The sequence below is a fragment of the Epinephelus fuscoguttatus genome, linkage group LG8 (assembly GCF_011397635.1).
Source record: "Epinephelus fuscoguttatus linkage group LG8, E.fuscoguttatus.final_Chr_v1".
In the NCBI taxonomy this organism is placed as follows: domain Eukaryota; kingdom Metazoa; phylum Chordata; class Actinopteri; order Perciformes; family Serranidae; genus Epinephelus; species Epinephelus fuscoguttatus.
In genome coordinates this window covers 13,394,128-13,406,506 of record NC_064759.1, presented here as the reverse complement: position 1 = coordinate 13,406,506, position 12,379 = coordinate 13,394,128, and the positions used below count along the sequence as shown (strand labels likewise).

Sequence of the window (12,379 nt, the reverse complement as noted above, 5' to 3'; positions counted from 1 at the left end):
ATTATGTAAGGCACCTGCAGCGGTAACCTGGTCACTTCACAAGGTAGCTACTCTGTTTTTTATATTGTATTGTACTATGCAATGTGTACACACTGCTTCTATTATGTAAGGCACATGGATTTACTGTTGTCTGCATTGCACTTTGAATTTTATTTCTATTTATTGCATCTACTTGTTATGTGTAGGGCTACAGATGGAGATTAGCGCTTCGCTAAATCTGGTGCAATTATGTTTTCATTTCTTGTAAATGATTAATGTCATTGCACACTGTCCTTTTCAAACAAACTAAACTAAACTAAAGACACAGCAACCTCTAGTGGATTTCTTTAAGCATAACACACCTAAACCAAATGGTAGAGATAGCTCAATCAGGTTGGGTTAAGGTCAACACATTTTTTATTCAGACATCGTGGCTCAAAATGTGCTATAGGCTACCAAATGGTTGAACAGAACGTTACAGGGATACAGGGATTGTGAAATATTTGATCGTCCAACCTATTCGTGTATCTTAAATTCCCTCAAATGAAAAGACAATGTCTATTTTTGGACTATGCACAACTTGCGTCCATAATAGGACCGTCACCTGTGATTATGAGCCATGAGCAGACTTCGCTTCTTTTTATGAAATAATAAGCCAAAAATGTTGAGCAGGTTGGGGACACTGCAGTAACCCTGTTTTAATTGCTGAGGGATAAAGAAGGTTTGGACAAATCTAGCAATTTAGTGATGTCGCGTTAAGCTTTTGGAAATTGTGAATGTAGGGAACTGTGTGTTTTCCCTACTTTATGATAAATGTATATAGAGCATTATAGACCAAATGATTATTAGTTTAATCAAGAAAATGACTGGCAGATAAATTGATCACGAGACTAACAGTTAATTGCAGCTCTAAAATCAGTAATCTTGCAAAAATAATTGGTTCTATCATCCCAATCATCTCTTTTTTGATGTCTTCACATCATTAAGTCTGGTTATCTTGATTTTTAAGCAGCGTTACTAAATCATATTACTGAGGAATGTGCTGCCATCCAGGCTGAATAATCTTCAATGCAAAGAGGACGACTGCTTTGAGGCCCCAGCGCTCAGGGCTCCCAAAAGCCCAGATTCAATTTGCCTTAATTCATTATACATAATTTCATTAATTATATAGTTGTCAATTAAAGCTAACATGGGTGTTGCATTTTTACATTATCTTGTGGCCCTGTCTTGTCCAAATATTCCTTAACTAGTATCAATTCGGCTTTGCGGAGGTGACAGGTTTCAAACAGAGCACAGACAGAAGGAGGTGGGAGGTCATCAGCTTCCCCTAACAGTTTAGTCCAGCCATGGTTCTTGTTTGGTCCTTTCTTCTACAGCTGTGGGACTTTAAGCACCCCTCTGGATCCACCTCGCATTCAGTTTTTACAGGCTAAATTACTGCATAAAGTCAGTCCTTCTCTGCTTTAAGAGTATTTGGTAAATTCATTCAAACCTTTATTAAAGACCCAGGATATCACTTGAGGGAGGCCCTCATTTTCAGTGATGCCGAACATAAACAAAGACATTGAAAACAATCGATAAGCAAACAAAGAACCATCATGCCTATCACTTAAAACAGAAATGAAATCATACAAAACAACAAATAACAGTAGCAATGAATAACTGCAAAAGGTAGACGCACTTAGGTATAGATATATATTTAAAAGCATTTACACTCAATTAAAACAAGATCAGAAATAAGGCATTTAAACAGCCATAAAGGTGGTAGTGTCCATGTATGGAACACTGCTAAGCGGACAACATCTTTTCTAGTTCCGTTCTGAGTAAGGGAATGTAGAGCAACAACCTATTCTGTGAGTGAGTACCAAGATAATGTGAGGTCAGAGTTAAAGGGATGGGATAAAGCCTTGAAGCATCTGCATCGAAGCTTTATAAATGAACAATACCAATGTTGCACCCATGTCACATCCAAATGTGACCAGCCATTCTTTCAGTAAAGGTGGCAGTGATGGGTGCTGTCAGAATCACCTGTTATGAACCTTAGGGCTGAGTGGTAGACAGCATGCAGTGATTTTAGTGTAGAGGCAGCAGCTTTTCCGTACGTAACTACCTTATAATCCAAAAAAGGCAAAAATACATTTTTTTTCTATGTACAAAAGGAAAGCCGTTCTTATTTCTGCACAGAAAGCCAAGTATTGTCCTCATGTGGCAGAAAGATTTTCAACATGGTGCTTAAAATTAGGTGTACCATATATTATTTTATACATCTATATACAATATATAAACACTGTTCATCACCTACATTTAATAGGCTAATTGATTCCAGCCACAAGAAGTTAGGGAAATAAATGGTATGGACACCTCAGAGTGAAAAATCTAAACACAAGGGGGCAGCATTGGAAAGGCTGCTCAAAGCATCTGTGGTGGACAACCCACCGGAAGGCACATGAAAAACAGAACACTTACTGAAATGTTTACGAACATGTGCGTGAAGATTACTTCAATATCCTCTCACTTTTATGGGGATGGAATGAGCTGCTTATAAGGTCTGGTGACATACTTCAAACACTCCTCATGAATCCTCATCTTGTCTTTTTTACATGCAGATACAGAGTTGTTATGTAAAGCTTTCTCCCTCGGTGTCATTTTCTGCTCCATGTGTAACCCATCCAAACAGTGACACAAAAGCGAACACTTAACTGTGGCATGAGTCCCTGAATGAGGACTGGGAAGACATTTTAGTGGTAACATGTTAGATAAGAAGGCAGACTATGTTTTAAAATGTCATTTTAAAGGTATTAATTTACCCAGCAGATGTGCAGTAATACTTTTATTTGAGTAAAAGTAGCAATACTTTGTAGAATTACTCAGTTACAAGCAAAGATCCAGCATTGAAAAACTTACTGAAGTAAAAGTACAAAAGTATTAGCAAAAAATATACTCACCCTGCCAAAAGTCAAAGGACTCATTTTGCAGAACAGCTCATTTCAGAGTAACATATATTGCATTATTGCATCATAATTATTGATGCATCACTTTAACTTTGCATATGACAAAGGTGAGGCCATTATTTTACCATGTACTGCTGGGCAGCTTGTCCATTTTTACAGAGGGATCACTAAAGTTATCTTTATCCATGATAATACATCATGTGCAAGGACACTCCTGAAATTGAAGGAATTCTTCTTCTTCTTCTTTCCAGAATTTTTTTAAGGGGCTTAAGATGCTCAAAAACTCACAAAACCCTGCACACATATGAGAGACATTCCAAGATGTACAAAAAAGCCTTTTGGAGCCACACCCTAATCCAACAGGAAGTCAACCATTTTGAATTCACTGTGCAATTTCTGTGTTTTTTTTTTTTTTTTTTTTAGCCATTTACAGGTGTCATACTTTAATGAACTGCTCCTGGTGATTTAGACTGTTTGACTTCAGATTTTGTCTGTATCATCTAAAGACCTTTGACATGAAAAGTTACTCAAAACTTTAGTTTTCATCGAGCAGTGCGACCGTGACTAGGCGTCAAATTTCCATATTCTGCCAACAAACAGGAAGTGGTTTGTAACTCCACTGAGCCTAATTCAGTGTGCCCCATACTTAACATGATTGATGATAGTCCGGCCCTGAACACATCTACATGCCAAAGGTTTGTCATAGTTATAGCACCACCTACTGGAAACAGGAAATTCCATGTTTTGTGCTCTCATTTCGTTCTCCTAACAGGCTGACCAGATCCACCTCAAATTTGCTTGGAAAAGTCTCAAGATCTAGATTGTGATTTTTCATCAAACGGTGTTGCTGTCGTGTGGTGGCTAATTTGTACCCTGGAAATCCAGAGTTCTCGTGAGAGCACAATTTGAATTTGCTCAGCGAGTCACTCTGGCAATCAGTAATGATGCTCATTACCCATGCCCTTGGAGCCAAGCTGCACCAATCACATCGGTGTATCTGATGTAGGCGGGCCAGAGGTGAGCTAAACAGATGACGACAGCGCTGTGACAATGAAGTCCGGAATCAGTCAGTAAACATTGAAAGATGGCTACGGTTGAACACCAGTTGTTTGAAACAGCTTTGGCCGCTAAAGTGAACGAGTTAGACTTGGCTTTTTTTAAAAGAGGAACAGAAGACGGCGATCGAATCTTTCCTTTGCAAGAAGGACTTTTTTGCTGTTTTGCTGACCGGATAGAGTCTACTCTACCATTTAGCTCCACTGGTAGCGCTCTGGATACGTCACCCCGTGTACTGTTCTGATTGGTTGTAGTGTTATCCAATTGCGTGCAGTGATATTTACAAATTCATGGTTGGTGCCACCCCTCGAGTTGGGCCATTTGCATTACTCATAGCCAGACCCTAAATCTTTCTAGATTTGGGTCTGGATTTCCAGGCTAGCTATTTTGCACATTTTGCCATAAAGCAGGAAGTTGTTGTATACATTGTCCAATCTGCCCATGACTCATGCATGACATCTATGTACCAGAATTAAGTTATCGTCTTAGCGCCACCTACTGGCAACACAAAAGGACATGTTTCATACTTAACATACTCCTCCCAGATGGGTTACCTGATCCATCTCAGATTTGGTCAGCATAGTTGCAAGACCTTGATGATGCTTACTTGTAACGACTGTGTGTTTACATTGAACAGTGTTGCCATGACAACGCCTTATTCACTGTAACTTATTTGTTGTAACTTCCATGTACTTGTTCCAGTCTGCACCAAGTTTCATTTATTATATAAGGCCATGTTTACACGAAAACGATCCACTGAAAACAGAATTGTTTGTCATTTTCGTTTTGAAAAAGTTCCATGTTTAGACGACAACATAACAGATCCACAAAAATGACCAGAAACGCTGCAGTATACATGCCAGGCCAGTAGTTGGCAGTGTGACGCTTCCTTCTACAGAGCAGCAATGTATAAACAGAAAAAAATTACAACCGCACGAATGTTTGTCTGGACGGACGATGATATGGAGTTGCGACAGTAAATCTACACTATGATGGGGAAATGCTGATAAATTCAATAGGGTGAGCAGCACAAGCAGAGCTTGTGAGTCATTGTTGTTGTGATGGTCGACTTTCTTGCGCATGCCTAGTGACTGGAACCGTAATGCACATGTACTCAAAGTCTCCATTTTCAGAGGAACTGCATATTGCAAGTTTACATGACAATGGAGACGGTGCCGTTTCAAAAAAATTTTGCTTGGAACCCGTTTTCAAAACGTTGCGTTTCCAGGCACCCAAAACGCAGCTGTCGTGTAAACGATCGGCCAAAACGCAACTAAAGTTCACTGTTTTCAGTTGAAATCGTATAAACGGGACCTAAGGCTCCAGACCTGAAGACATCAACATGCCAATTAAGTGTCATGGTGATTGCGCCACCTACTGGCAACAGGAAGTAAGCACTGACTGACGGTTATGTTTAGATTTATATTAAATTTCTACATGGTGTGGTGACATTATGTATAATTACTGTGTTCTCCATCACCACAAAGTGGACATAAGTGGTATAGAGGTTGACACACCTTCTCTCCAAGCCTCCACCCCTCTTTATACCTATTTCCCTCCTTCCCTCGTATATAATGGATTTCCTATCACTTTACAGTATATCCCTCCATGAACCCTGAGATCCTCTGCAGCTGCCCTTTCACTACAAAAACCTTTGGGGAAGCTTCTTTTAGCTACTACACCCCAAAAACATGGAACACCCTGCCTTTAAATATTTGACTTGCTGGCTCAGTGAGCAGTTTTAAATGACAACTCAAAACACATCTTTTTAACATAGCCTAGAACTAGCAGCTATCTGTTTTAATATTCTTAATATGTTTGTATATATGTTTTTATTACTTAATTAATTATTGATTGATACATTTATTTCTTCTTCTCTTTTCTTCTTGAATTAGTGTAATATCATTGCATGGTTTTATTTCTTTGCTGTTTGTCTCTGCCATCTGAATTGTAAAGCACTTTGCGCTGCATTTTGTGCATGAAAGGTGCCATATAAATAAAGTCCATTCATTCATTCATTCATTCATTCATTTGTCACTTATTTGCTTTTCCTCTGATGTAAGCTCCCTTTCATACCTGTGATACTGCTGTGGGAAAGCAACAACTCATATTTGCATATAAGCATAAAAATAGATGATTATATGTCAGGTATGAAGTAATGGTGGTCAGTATAATCTCCTTTCAGTTTACATGAGGATGAAACATCATCATCATGTAGATATACATGTATATCCATAAGCTGTAAGGACTCCTTGTTTTTTTTTTATCTCAACCTCAAACATATAAATGTTTTTTAGGGTAAATATTGACAGTCACTTACAGAATATTTACCTTCATTAGTCAAATGAACACAACTGGTTTTGCAGGCTGGATCTCAGATCTATAACAAACTCCTGCATGCAGTAACCCTGACAGGCCAAACTAACAAACATATGGCACTGGAAAGCACTTATAACAACATATTCTAGTGCTTTCACTTACTGTACATGACTTCAATTTAGGGTACCATTACTTAACTTTATTATTTAAGTGGAAACTATAGCTTTTTTTGTGCCAAAAGTAAAAGTAGGCTACTCATTATGCAGAACAGCCCATTTCAGAATAATGTGTTTGTATATTATTAGATTAGAATTATTGATGCATTAAGGTAAGAATCACTTTATTTTTGCAGCTGGTGAGGCCAGTTGTTTACTATAAACTGCTTGGTAGCTTGTCAGTTTCACCAAGGAGTCAAAAAAGTTTTATCTTTATCCATAATAAGACATCATGATTATATTTGCAACAATAATCTGAATCTGCACAGTAACTGGTGTTGTGAGATAAATGCAGTGGAGTAGAAGTATAATGTGACAAAATAAATAAATAAATCCTAAATAAAATTGTACTTAAGTACAGTAATTGCGTAAGTGTATCTATCACATTCCTCCACCGTGCAATAGAGAAGGTCAGTTTGCAAAATATCTATATTTTAAGGACCACGCACAAAAAAAGGAGGCAACATTTATTTTTGCTTCTTTGTTAATCACTTCTGACATCTCTTCATCTGTGTGTGTTTATTAAGCATGTTTTCCTTGTCAGAGCATATGATGATGAAACATATTTTATACATGTGACTGTAGTGTTACATGGATTACTTTCGATTGTACATCTCGTTTAAGATCAAAGCAAGTCCTCCCACCAGAGTGACATATTCCTCGAAATCAACAGTACCATCACCGCTGGCATCCAGTCGGTTGAAGTATTCTTCTGCCTCAGGGCAGTCTGAGACCTGAATGGAGAAAAGCAGTAGAAGTTGTAAATAGACAGTAAAACAAAACAAAAACACTTCTGTCCAAGAGGAATTCACAGCTTCCTGTTGCAATAATACGACTTTATTTTCTACTTACATTCAAACGAAGCTCTTTGCGGAGCATCTTAGAGAGTTCTCTCTTGGTCAAAGTCTGTGGGTTTCCACCTTTTCCAGCGTACTCGTCAAAGACATCCTTGAGCAAATATATCGACGCCAAGAGCTTTGGAACATCATCGTACCCTGACATGTTGGCTGGAACGAGAAAGTGGTGTTGACTATTCAGTTCAGTGTTTCTTTCTTGTTTTTGATTATGTGTTCATGCATTCTTTCATTTTACATGACTTTGGTAATGCAGTAATTTGGTAAAGCCTCAGCACTGTTGCTCACTCATGCATCTCATGCCACATATTGCATATCAGGAAAAACTAACTTAGATAAATTAAAGCAAAATGTGTAGTAGATTATTTCAAAAAGGATTTTAAAACATATGTCTACTTACCAAAGTTGTTTGAAAGCTTGTGGAGGTCGAGATGAGAGATGGTGGAAGAAAGAGATCTGAGCAGAGAACACAGACGCAAACCTATATATATATATGTATATAGAGCTTGACACACCTTTTCTCCATGCCCCCACCCCTCTTTATACCTATCCCCCTCCTTTTTTTTCTATTATTCCTCCCATTTATGTACAAAATGTAAACACTAGAACTGACACTTATTTGCTTTTCCTCTGATGTAAGCCCCCTGTGATACTGCTGGGGGAAAGCAACAAGTCATATTTGCATATAAGCATAAAAATAGACTATTGTCTGTCAGGTATGAAGTAGTGGTGGTCAGTATAATCTTTCAGTTTGCATGAGGATGAAACGTCATGTAGATATACATGTATATCCATAAGCTGTAAGGACATCTTTTTTTTTTTTTTTTTTTACTCAACCTCAAACAAATATCAGTATTTATTTTCAGGGTAAATATTGACAGTCACTTACAGAATATTTACCTTCATTAGTCAAATGAACGCAGCTGGTTCTGCAGGCTGGATCTCAGATCCATAACAACAGGCCAAACTGACAACCATATGGTCACAAGAGCTGGAAAGCACTTACAGCAACATATTCTAGTGCTTTCACTTACTGTACATGACTTCAATTAAGGGAACCGTTACTTGACTTTATTATTTAAGTGGAAACTATAGCTTTATTTGTACCAAAAGTAAAAGTAGGCTACTCATTATGCAGAACAGCCCATTTCAGAATAATATGTTTGTATATTATTAGATTAGAATTATTGACTCCTTGGTGCTCTGTCAACAATCTGGCAGGGAGGAACCTGCTCCTCTTTACATCAAAGGGGACATCGTGGAGAGGGTCAGTGACTTTAAATTCCCAGGCACATACATCTCTCAGGACCTCACATGGACTGTCAACACCACTGCCCTCGTGAAAAAAGCACGGCAGCGACTGTACTTTTTGAGGTCACCGAGGAAAGTCAACCTGTCCCGGGAACTGCTGCTGTCCTTCCACAAATGTTCTGTGGAGAGCATCATCACCCACGACATCTTGGTGTGGTTTAAAAGCTGCACCGTGGCTGACAAAAAAAGCTCTGGATAGAGTTAGGAAGTCAGCACAGGACATCATAAGGTCACAGCTTCCCTATCTGTCTGACATATACAGCGCCAGATGCCTGCGCCGTGCAGAAAACATAATCCAGGACTGTTCTCAGCCAGGAAACTGTCTGTTTGCAATGATGCCTTCTGGGAGGCGCTACAGGTCCATTCGGGCCCGCACCTCTAGACTCACAAATAGTTTTTATCCGAGTGCCATAAAAGAACTGAACTCCTAATCCTGTGGGATTGATTTGATTTGATTTGATGCATTAATGTAAACACTTTAATTCTGCACCTGCTAAAGGTGAGGCTAGTTGTTTACTATAAACTGTTTGGTAGCTTGTCAATTTCACCGAGAAATCAAAAAGTTTTATCTTTATACATAATAATACATGATGATTTATTTGTTGATTATATTTGCAACAATAATCTGAATCTGCAAATTAACCAGTGTTGTTGTGAGATAAATGCAGTGGAGCAGAAGTATAATGTAACAAAATAAATAAATAAATATATAAATAAAACTGTACTTAAGGACAGTAATTGAGTAAATGTATCTATTACATTCCTCCACCGTGCAACAGAGAGGGTCAGATGACTCAGTTTGCACAATATCTGTAATTTGTTAAGGAACACACACAAAACATTCAGTAAAAGGAGGCAACATTTATTTTTGCTTCTTTGTTAATCACCTCTGACATTCAGAATCAGCAAAACACACTCAGAGACATCACATTTCAAGTCCTGCAGGACTACATAATAACCCATCTATGATTCATCTGTGTGTTTATTAACCATGTTTTCCTTGTCAGAGCATATGATGATGGAATATATTTTATACATGTGACTGTACATGGATTACTGTTGATTGTACATGGCGCTTAGGATCAAAGCGAGTCCTCCCACCAGAGTGAGATACTCCTCGAAATCAACAGTACCATCCCCGTTGGCATCCAGTCGGTTGAAGTATTCTTCTGCCTCAGGGCAGTCTGAGACCTGAATGGAGAAAAGCAGTAGAAGTTGTAAAAAGACAGTAAAACAAAACAAAAACACTTCTGTCCAAGAGGAATTCACAGCTTCCTGTTGCAATTACACAACTTTATTTTCTACTTACATTCAAACGAAGCTCTTTGCGGAGCATCTCAGAGAGGTCTTTCTTGGTCAAAGTCTGTGGGTCTCCACCTTTTGCAGCGTACTGGTCAAAGACATCCTTGAGCAAATATATTGACGCCAAGAGCTTTGGAGCATCATCGTACCCTGACATGTTGGCTGGAACGAGAAAGTGGTGTTGACTATCCAGTTCAGTGTTTATTTTTATATTTTTTGGTTATTTGTTCATGCATTCTTTCATTTTACATGACTTTGGTAATGCAGTAATTTGGTAAAGCCTCAGCACTGTTGCTCACTCATGTATCTCATGCCACGTATTGCATATCAGGAAAAACCTCTGTAGATAAATTAAAAGCAAAATGTTTAGTGCTTTATTTCAAAAAGGATTTCAGAAAATATTTTCACTTACCAAAGTTGTTTGAAAGCTTGTGGAGGTCGAGATGAGAGATGGTGGAAGAAAGAGATCTGAGCAGAGAACACAGACACAAACCTGTATATATAGAGCTTGACAGACCTTCTCTCCAAGCCCCCACCCCTCTTTATACCTATCCCCCTCCTTTTTTCTTTCTATTGTTCCTCCCAAAAACGTACAAAATGTAAACACTAGAGTTGACACTTATTTGCTTTTCCTCTGATGTAAGCCCCCTGTCGTACCTGTGATACTGCTGTGGGAAAGCAACAAGTCATATTTGCCTATAAGCATAAAAATAGACGATTGTCTGTCAGGTATGAAGTAGTGGTGGTCAGTATAATCTTTCAGTTTGCATGAGGATGAAACATCATCATTGTCATGTATATCCATAAGCTGTAAGGACGGCTTTTGTCTTTTAACTCAACCTCAAACAAATGCCAGTTGTTTTTTTTCAGGGTAAATATTGACAGTTACAGAATATTTACCTTCATTAGTCAAATGAACGCAGCTGGTTCTGCAGGCTGGATCTCAGATCTATAACAACAGGCCAAACCGACAACCATATGGTCACAAGAGCTGGAAAGCACTTATAGCAACATATTCTAGTGCTTTCACTTACTGTACATGACTTCAATTAAGGGAACCGTTACTTGACTTTATTTTTTAAGTGGAAGCTATAGCTTTATTTGGATAACTCAATTTTTTCACTCAGTACAAATTAAATGAGGCAAGAAAATTTTCAGGCAATGTGGCCAAGTAACTTATTTTAAATCACAGTGAGAGCTGTTACAAAAGTGACATACTCCACAAAATTATCAACACTATCACTATCGCTATCCAGCATGCTGAAGAATTTGTCCACGTCACCTTGGCCCGTGGGTTGAGCAAAGAAAAACAGTAGGTGTTGTGAATAGGTTGAGAAACATACAAATTTGCCCAAGAGGCATTTACAGCTCTGTTGCTATAGTGCTACATCTTCTCTATTTACTCCTGCCCCAGGAAGCTCACTGTGGAGCAAATCAGCAAGTTCTCTTTTGGTCATAGTCTCTGTGTCTCCTTCTTTTTTCAATGTAACTGTCAAAAGTAGTCGCAGGACCGGAGTGGGACTCATTTTCAGCCCTGGAGTTTCATGCTTCTGACCGGCCCATAGGGAATTGTCCCGGTCCTCCTGATTAGCCACTCCGGGCCTAGGTAGTCCTGAGGAGTGCCATCGCCTGTGTGAGCTCTGACATGCTGGCTGGAAAGAAAATAAAATGTGTTGACTGGAATTCCAGTGTTTATTTATTTATTCAGCTTACATTGCTGTGGTAATGCAGTACCGTGGTAATGCTTCATGCTGCACTTAAACACAGGTTGGCATGGATGAATTGCTGAATGGGCCAACTGGGCAAGGGTCGAAAGTGTCAATGCGGCTCCTGGCCTTCACTTGAAAAAGTCACTCAAATGAACACATACTGACCAGGAAGAGACTCAAAATGACCACAAAGAAACACAAAACAACTATATAAAGACACAAAACAACCACAAAGAGACACAATACTATCACAAAGCATCACAAAACGACCAAAAAAAGACACAAAATGACCTCAAAGAGACCCAAATGTCTACAAAAAGACATAAAATAAAAACAAGCAGACATAAATGACTCCAAAGAGACACAAAATAACCACAAAACCCATGTGTGTTGCTCCTCTGTATAAGTAGCGGGGTCTTTTGCATGTCAGGGGCCCATTGTCTCATCACTTTTTTTTGTCTCAGCAACTTTTTGTTGTCTTATGATTTGTTTTCCTTGGAGAAGTCTTTGTAGCCTTAATTTATGCAATCCACATTCAGAAGCTTTTTCATGCATCTCATGCCACATGCCGCTACATATCAGGTATCAACTATTTAAATAAATTAAATTTAAAATAGTTAATGCTGCAAAACTGTATGAAAATGTCGAGAGCTGGAGAGGTAGAGAGGTTGAGATGGTGGCAA

At 38.7% G+C, this 12,379-nt stretch overlaps 1 protein-coding gene and 1 long non-coding RNA gene across 3 annotated transcripts; both read right to left on the bottom strand.

Annotated features, from left to right (window-relative positions):
* Nucleotides 1-6,973: 6,973 nt before the first annotated feature.
* Nucleotides 6,974-7,814, bottom strand: LOC125893805 (uncharacterized). Its single transcript, XR_007449914.1, has 3 exons — nucleotides 7,775-7,814; nucleotides 7,373-7,527; nucleotides 6,974-7,254 (listed from the first exon to the last, which is right to left on the bottom strand). It is a non-coding gene; the product is annotated as an uncharacterized LOC125893805 (long non-coding RNA).
* A 1,717-nt stretch (nucleotides 7,815-9,531) lies between these two features.
* LOC125893804 (protein S100-G-like) lies at nucleotides 9,532-11,181 on the bottom strand. 2 transcript variants are annotated; one of them, XR_007449913.1, is made up of 3 exons: nucleotides 10,400-11,181; nucleotides 9,995-10,149; nucleotides 9,532-9,876 (listed from the first exon to the last, which is right to left on the bottom strand). XR_007449913.1 is itself a non-coding variant. In XM_049584724.1 (2 exons), exons 1-2 carry the CDS (start codon nucleotides 10,142-10,144, stop codon nucleotides 9,739-9,741), a joined length of 288 nt encoding a protein of 95 aa, XP_049440681.1. In that variant the 5' UTR covers nucleotides 10,145-10,386; the 3' UTR covers nucleotides 9,532-9,738. The 2 variants fall into 2 exon arrangements, 1 of the variants encoding a protein (XP_049440681.1); XM_049584724.1 differs by lacking the exon at nucleotides 10,400-11,181 and having other exon boundaries at nucleotides 9,995-10,386.
* Nucleotides 11,182-12,379: the final 1,198 nt, after the last annotated feature.

What these genes read in the sequence shown, in the direction of transcription:
- LOC125893804 (XM_049584724.1), bottom strand. Translation starts at nt 10,144, where the DNA reads ATGTCAGGGTACGATGATGCTCCAAAGCTCTTGGCGTCAATATATTTG. An exon ending in GCAAAGAGCTTCGTTTGAAT is followed by an intron (nt 9,877 to 9,994) that starts GTAAGTAGAAAA and finishes TTCTCCATTCAG; the next exon opens with GTCTCAGACTGCCCTGAGGC.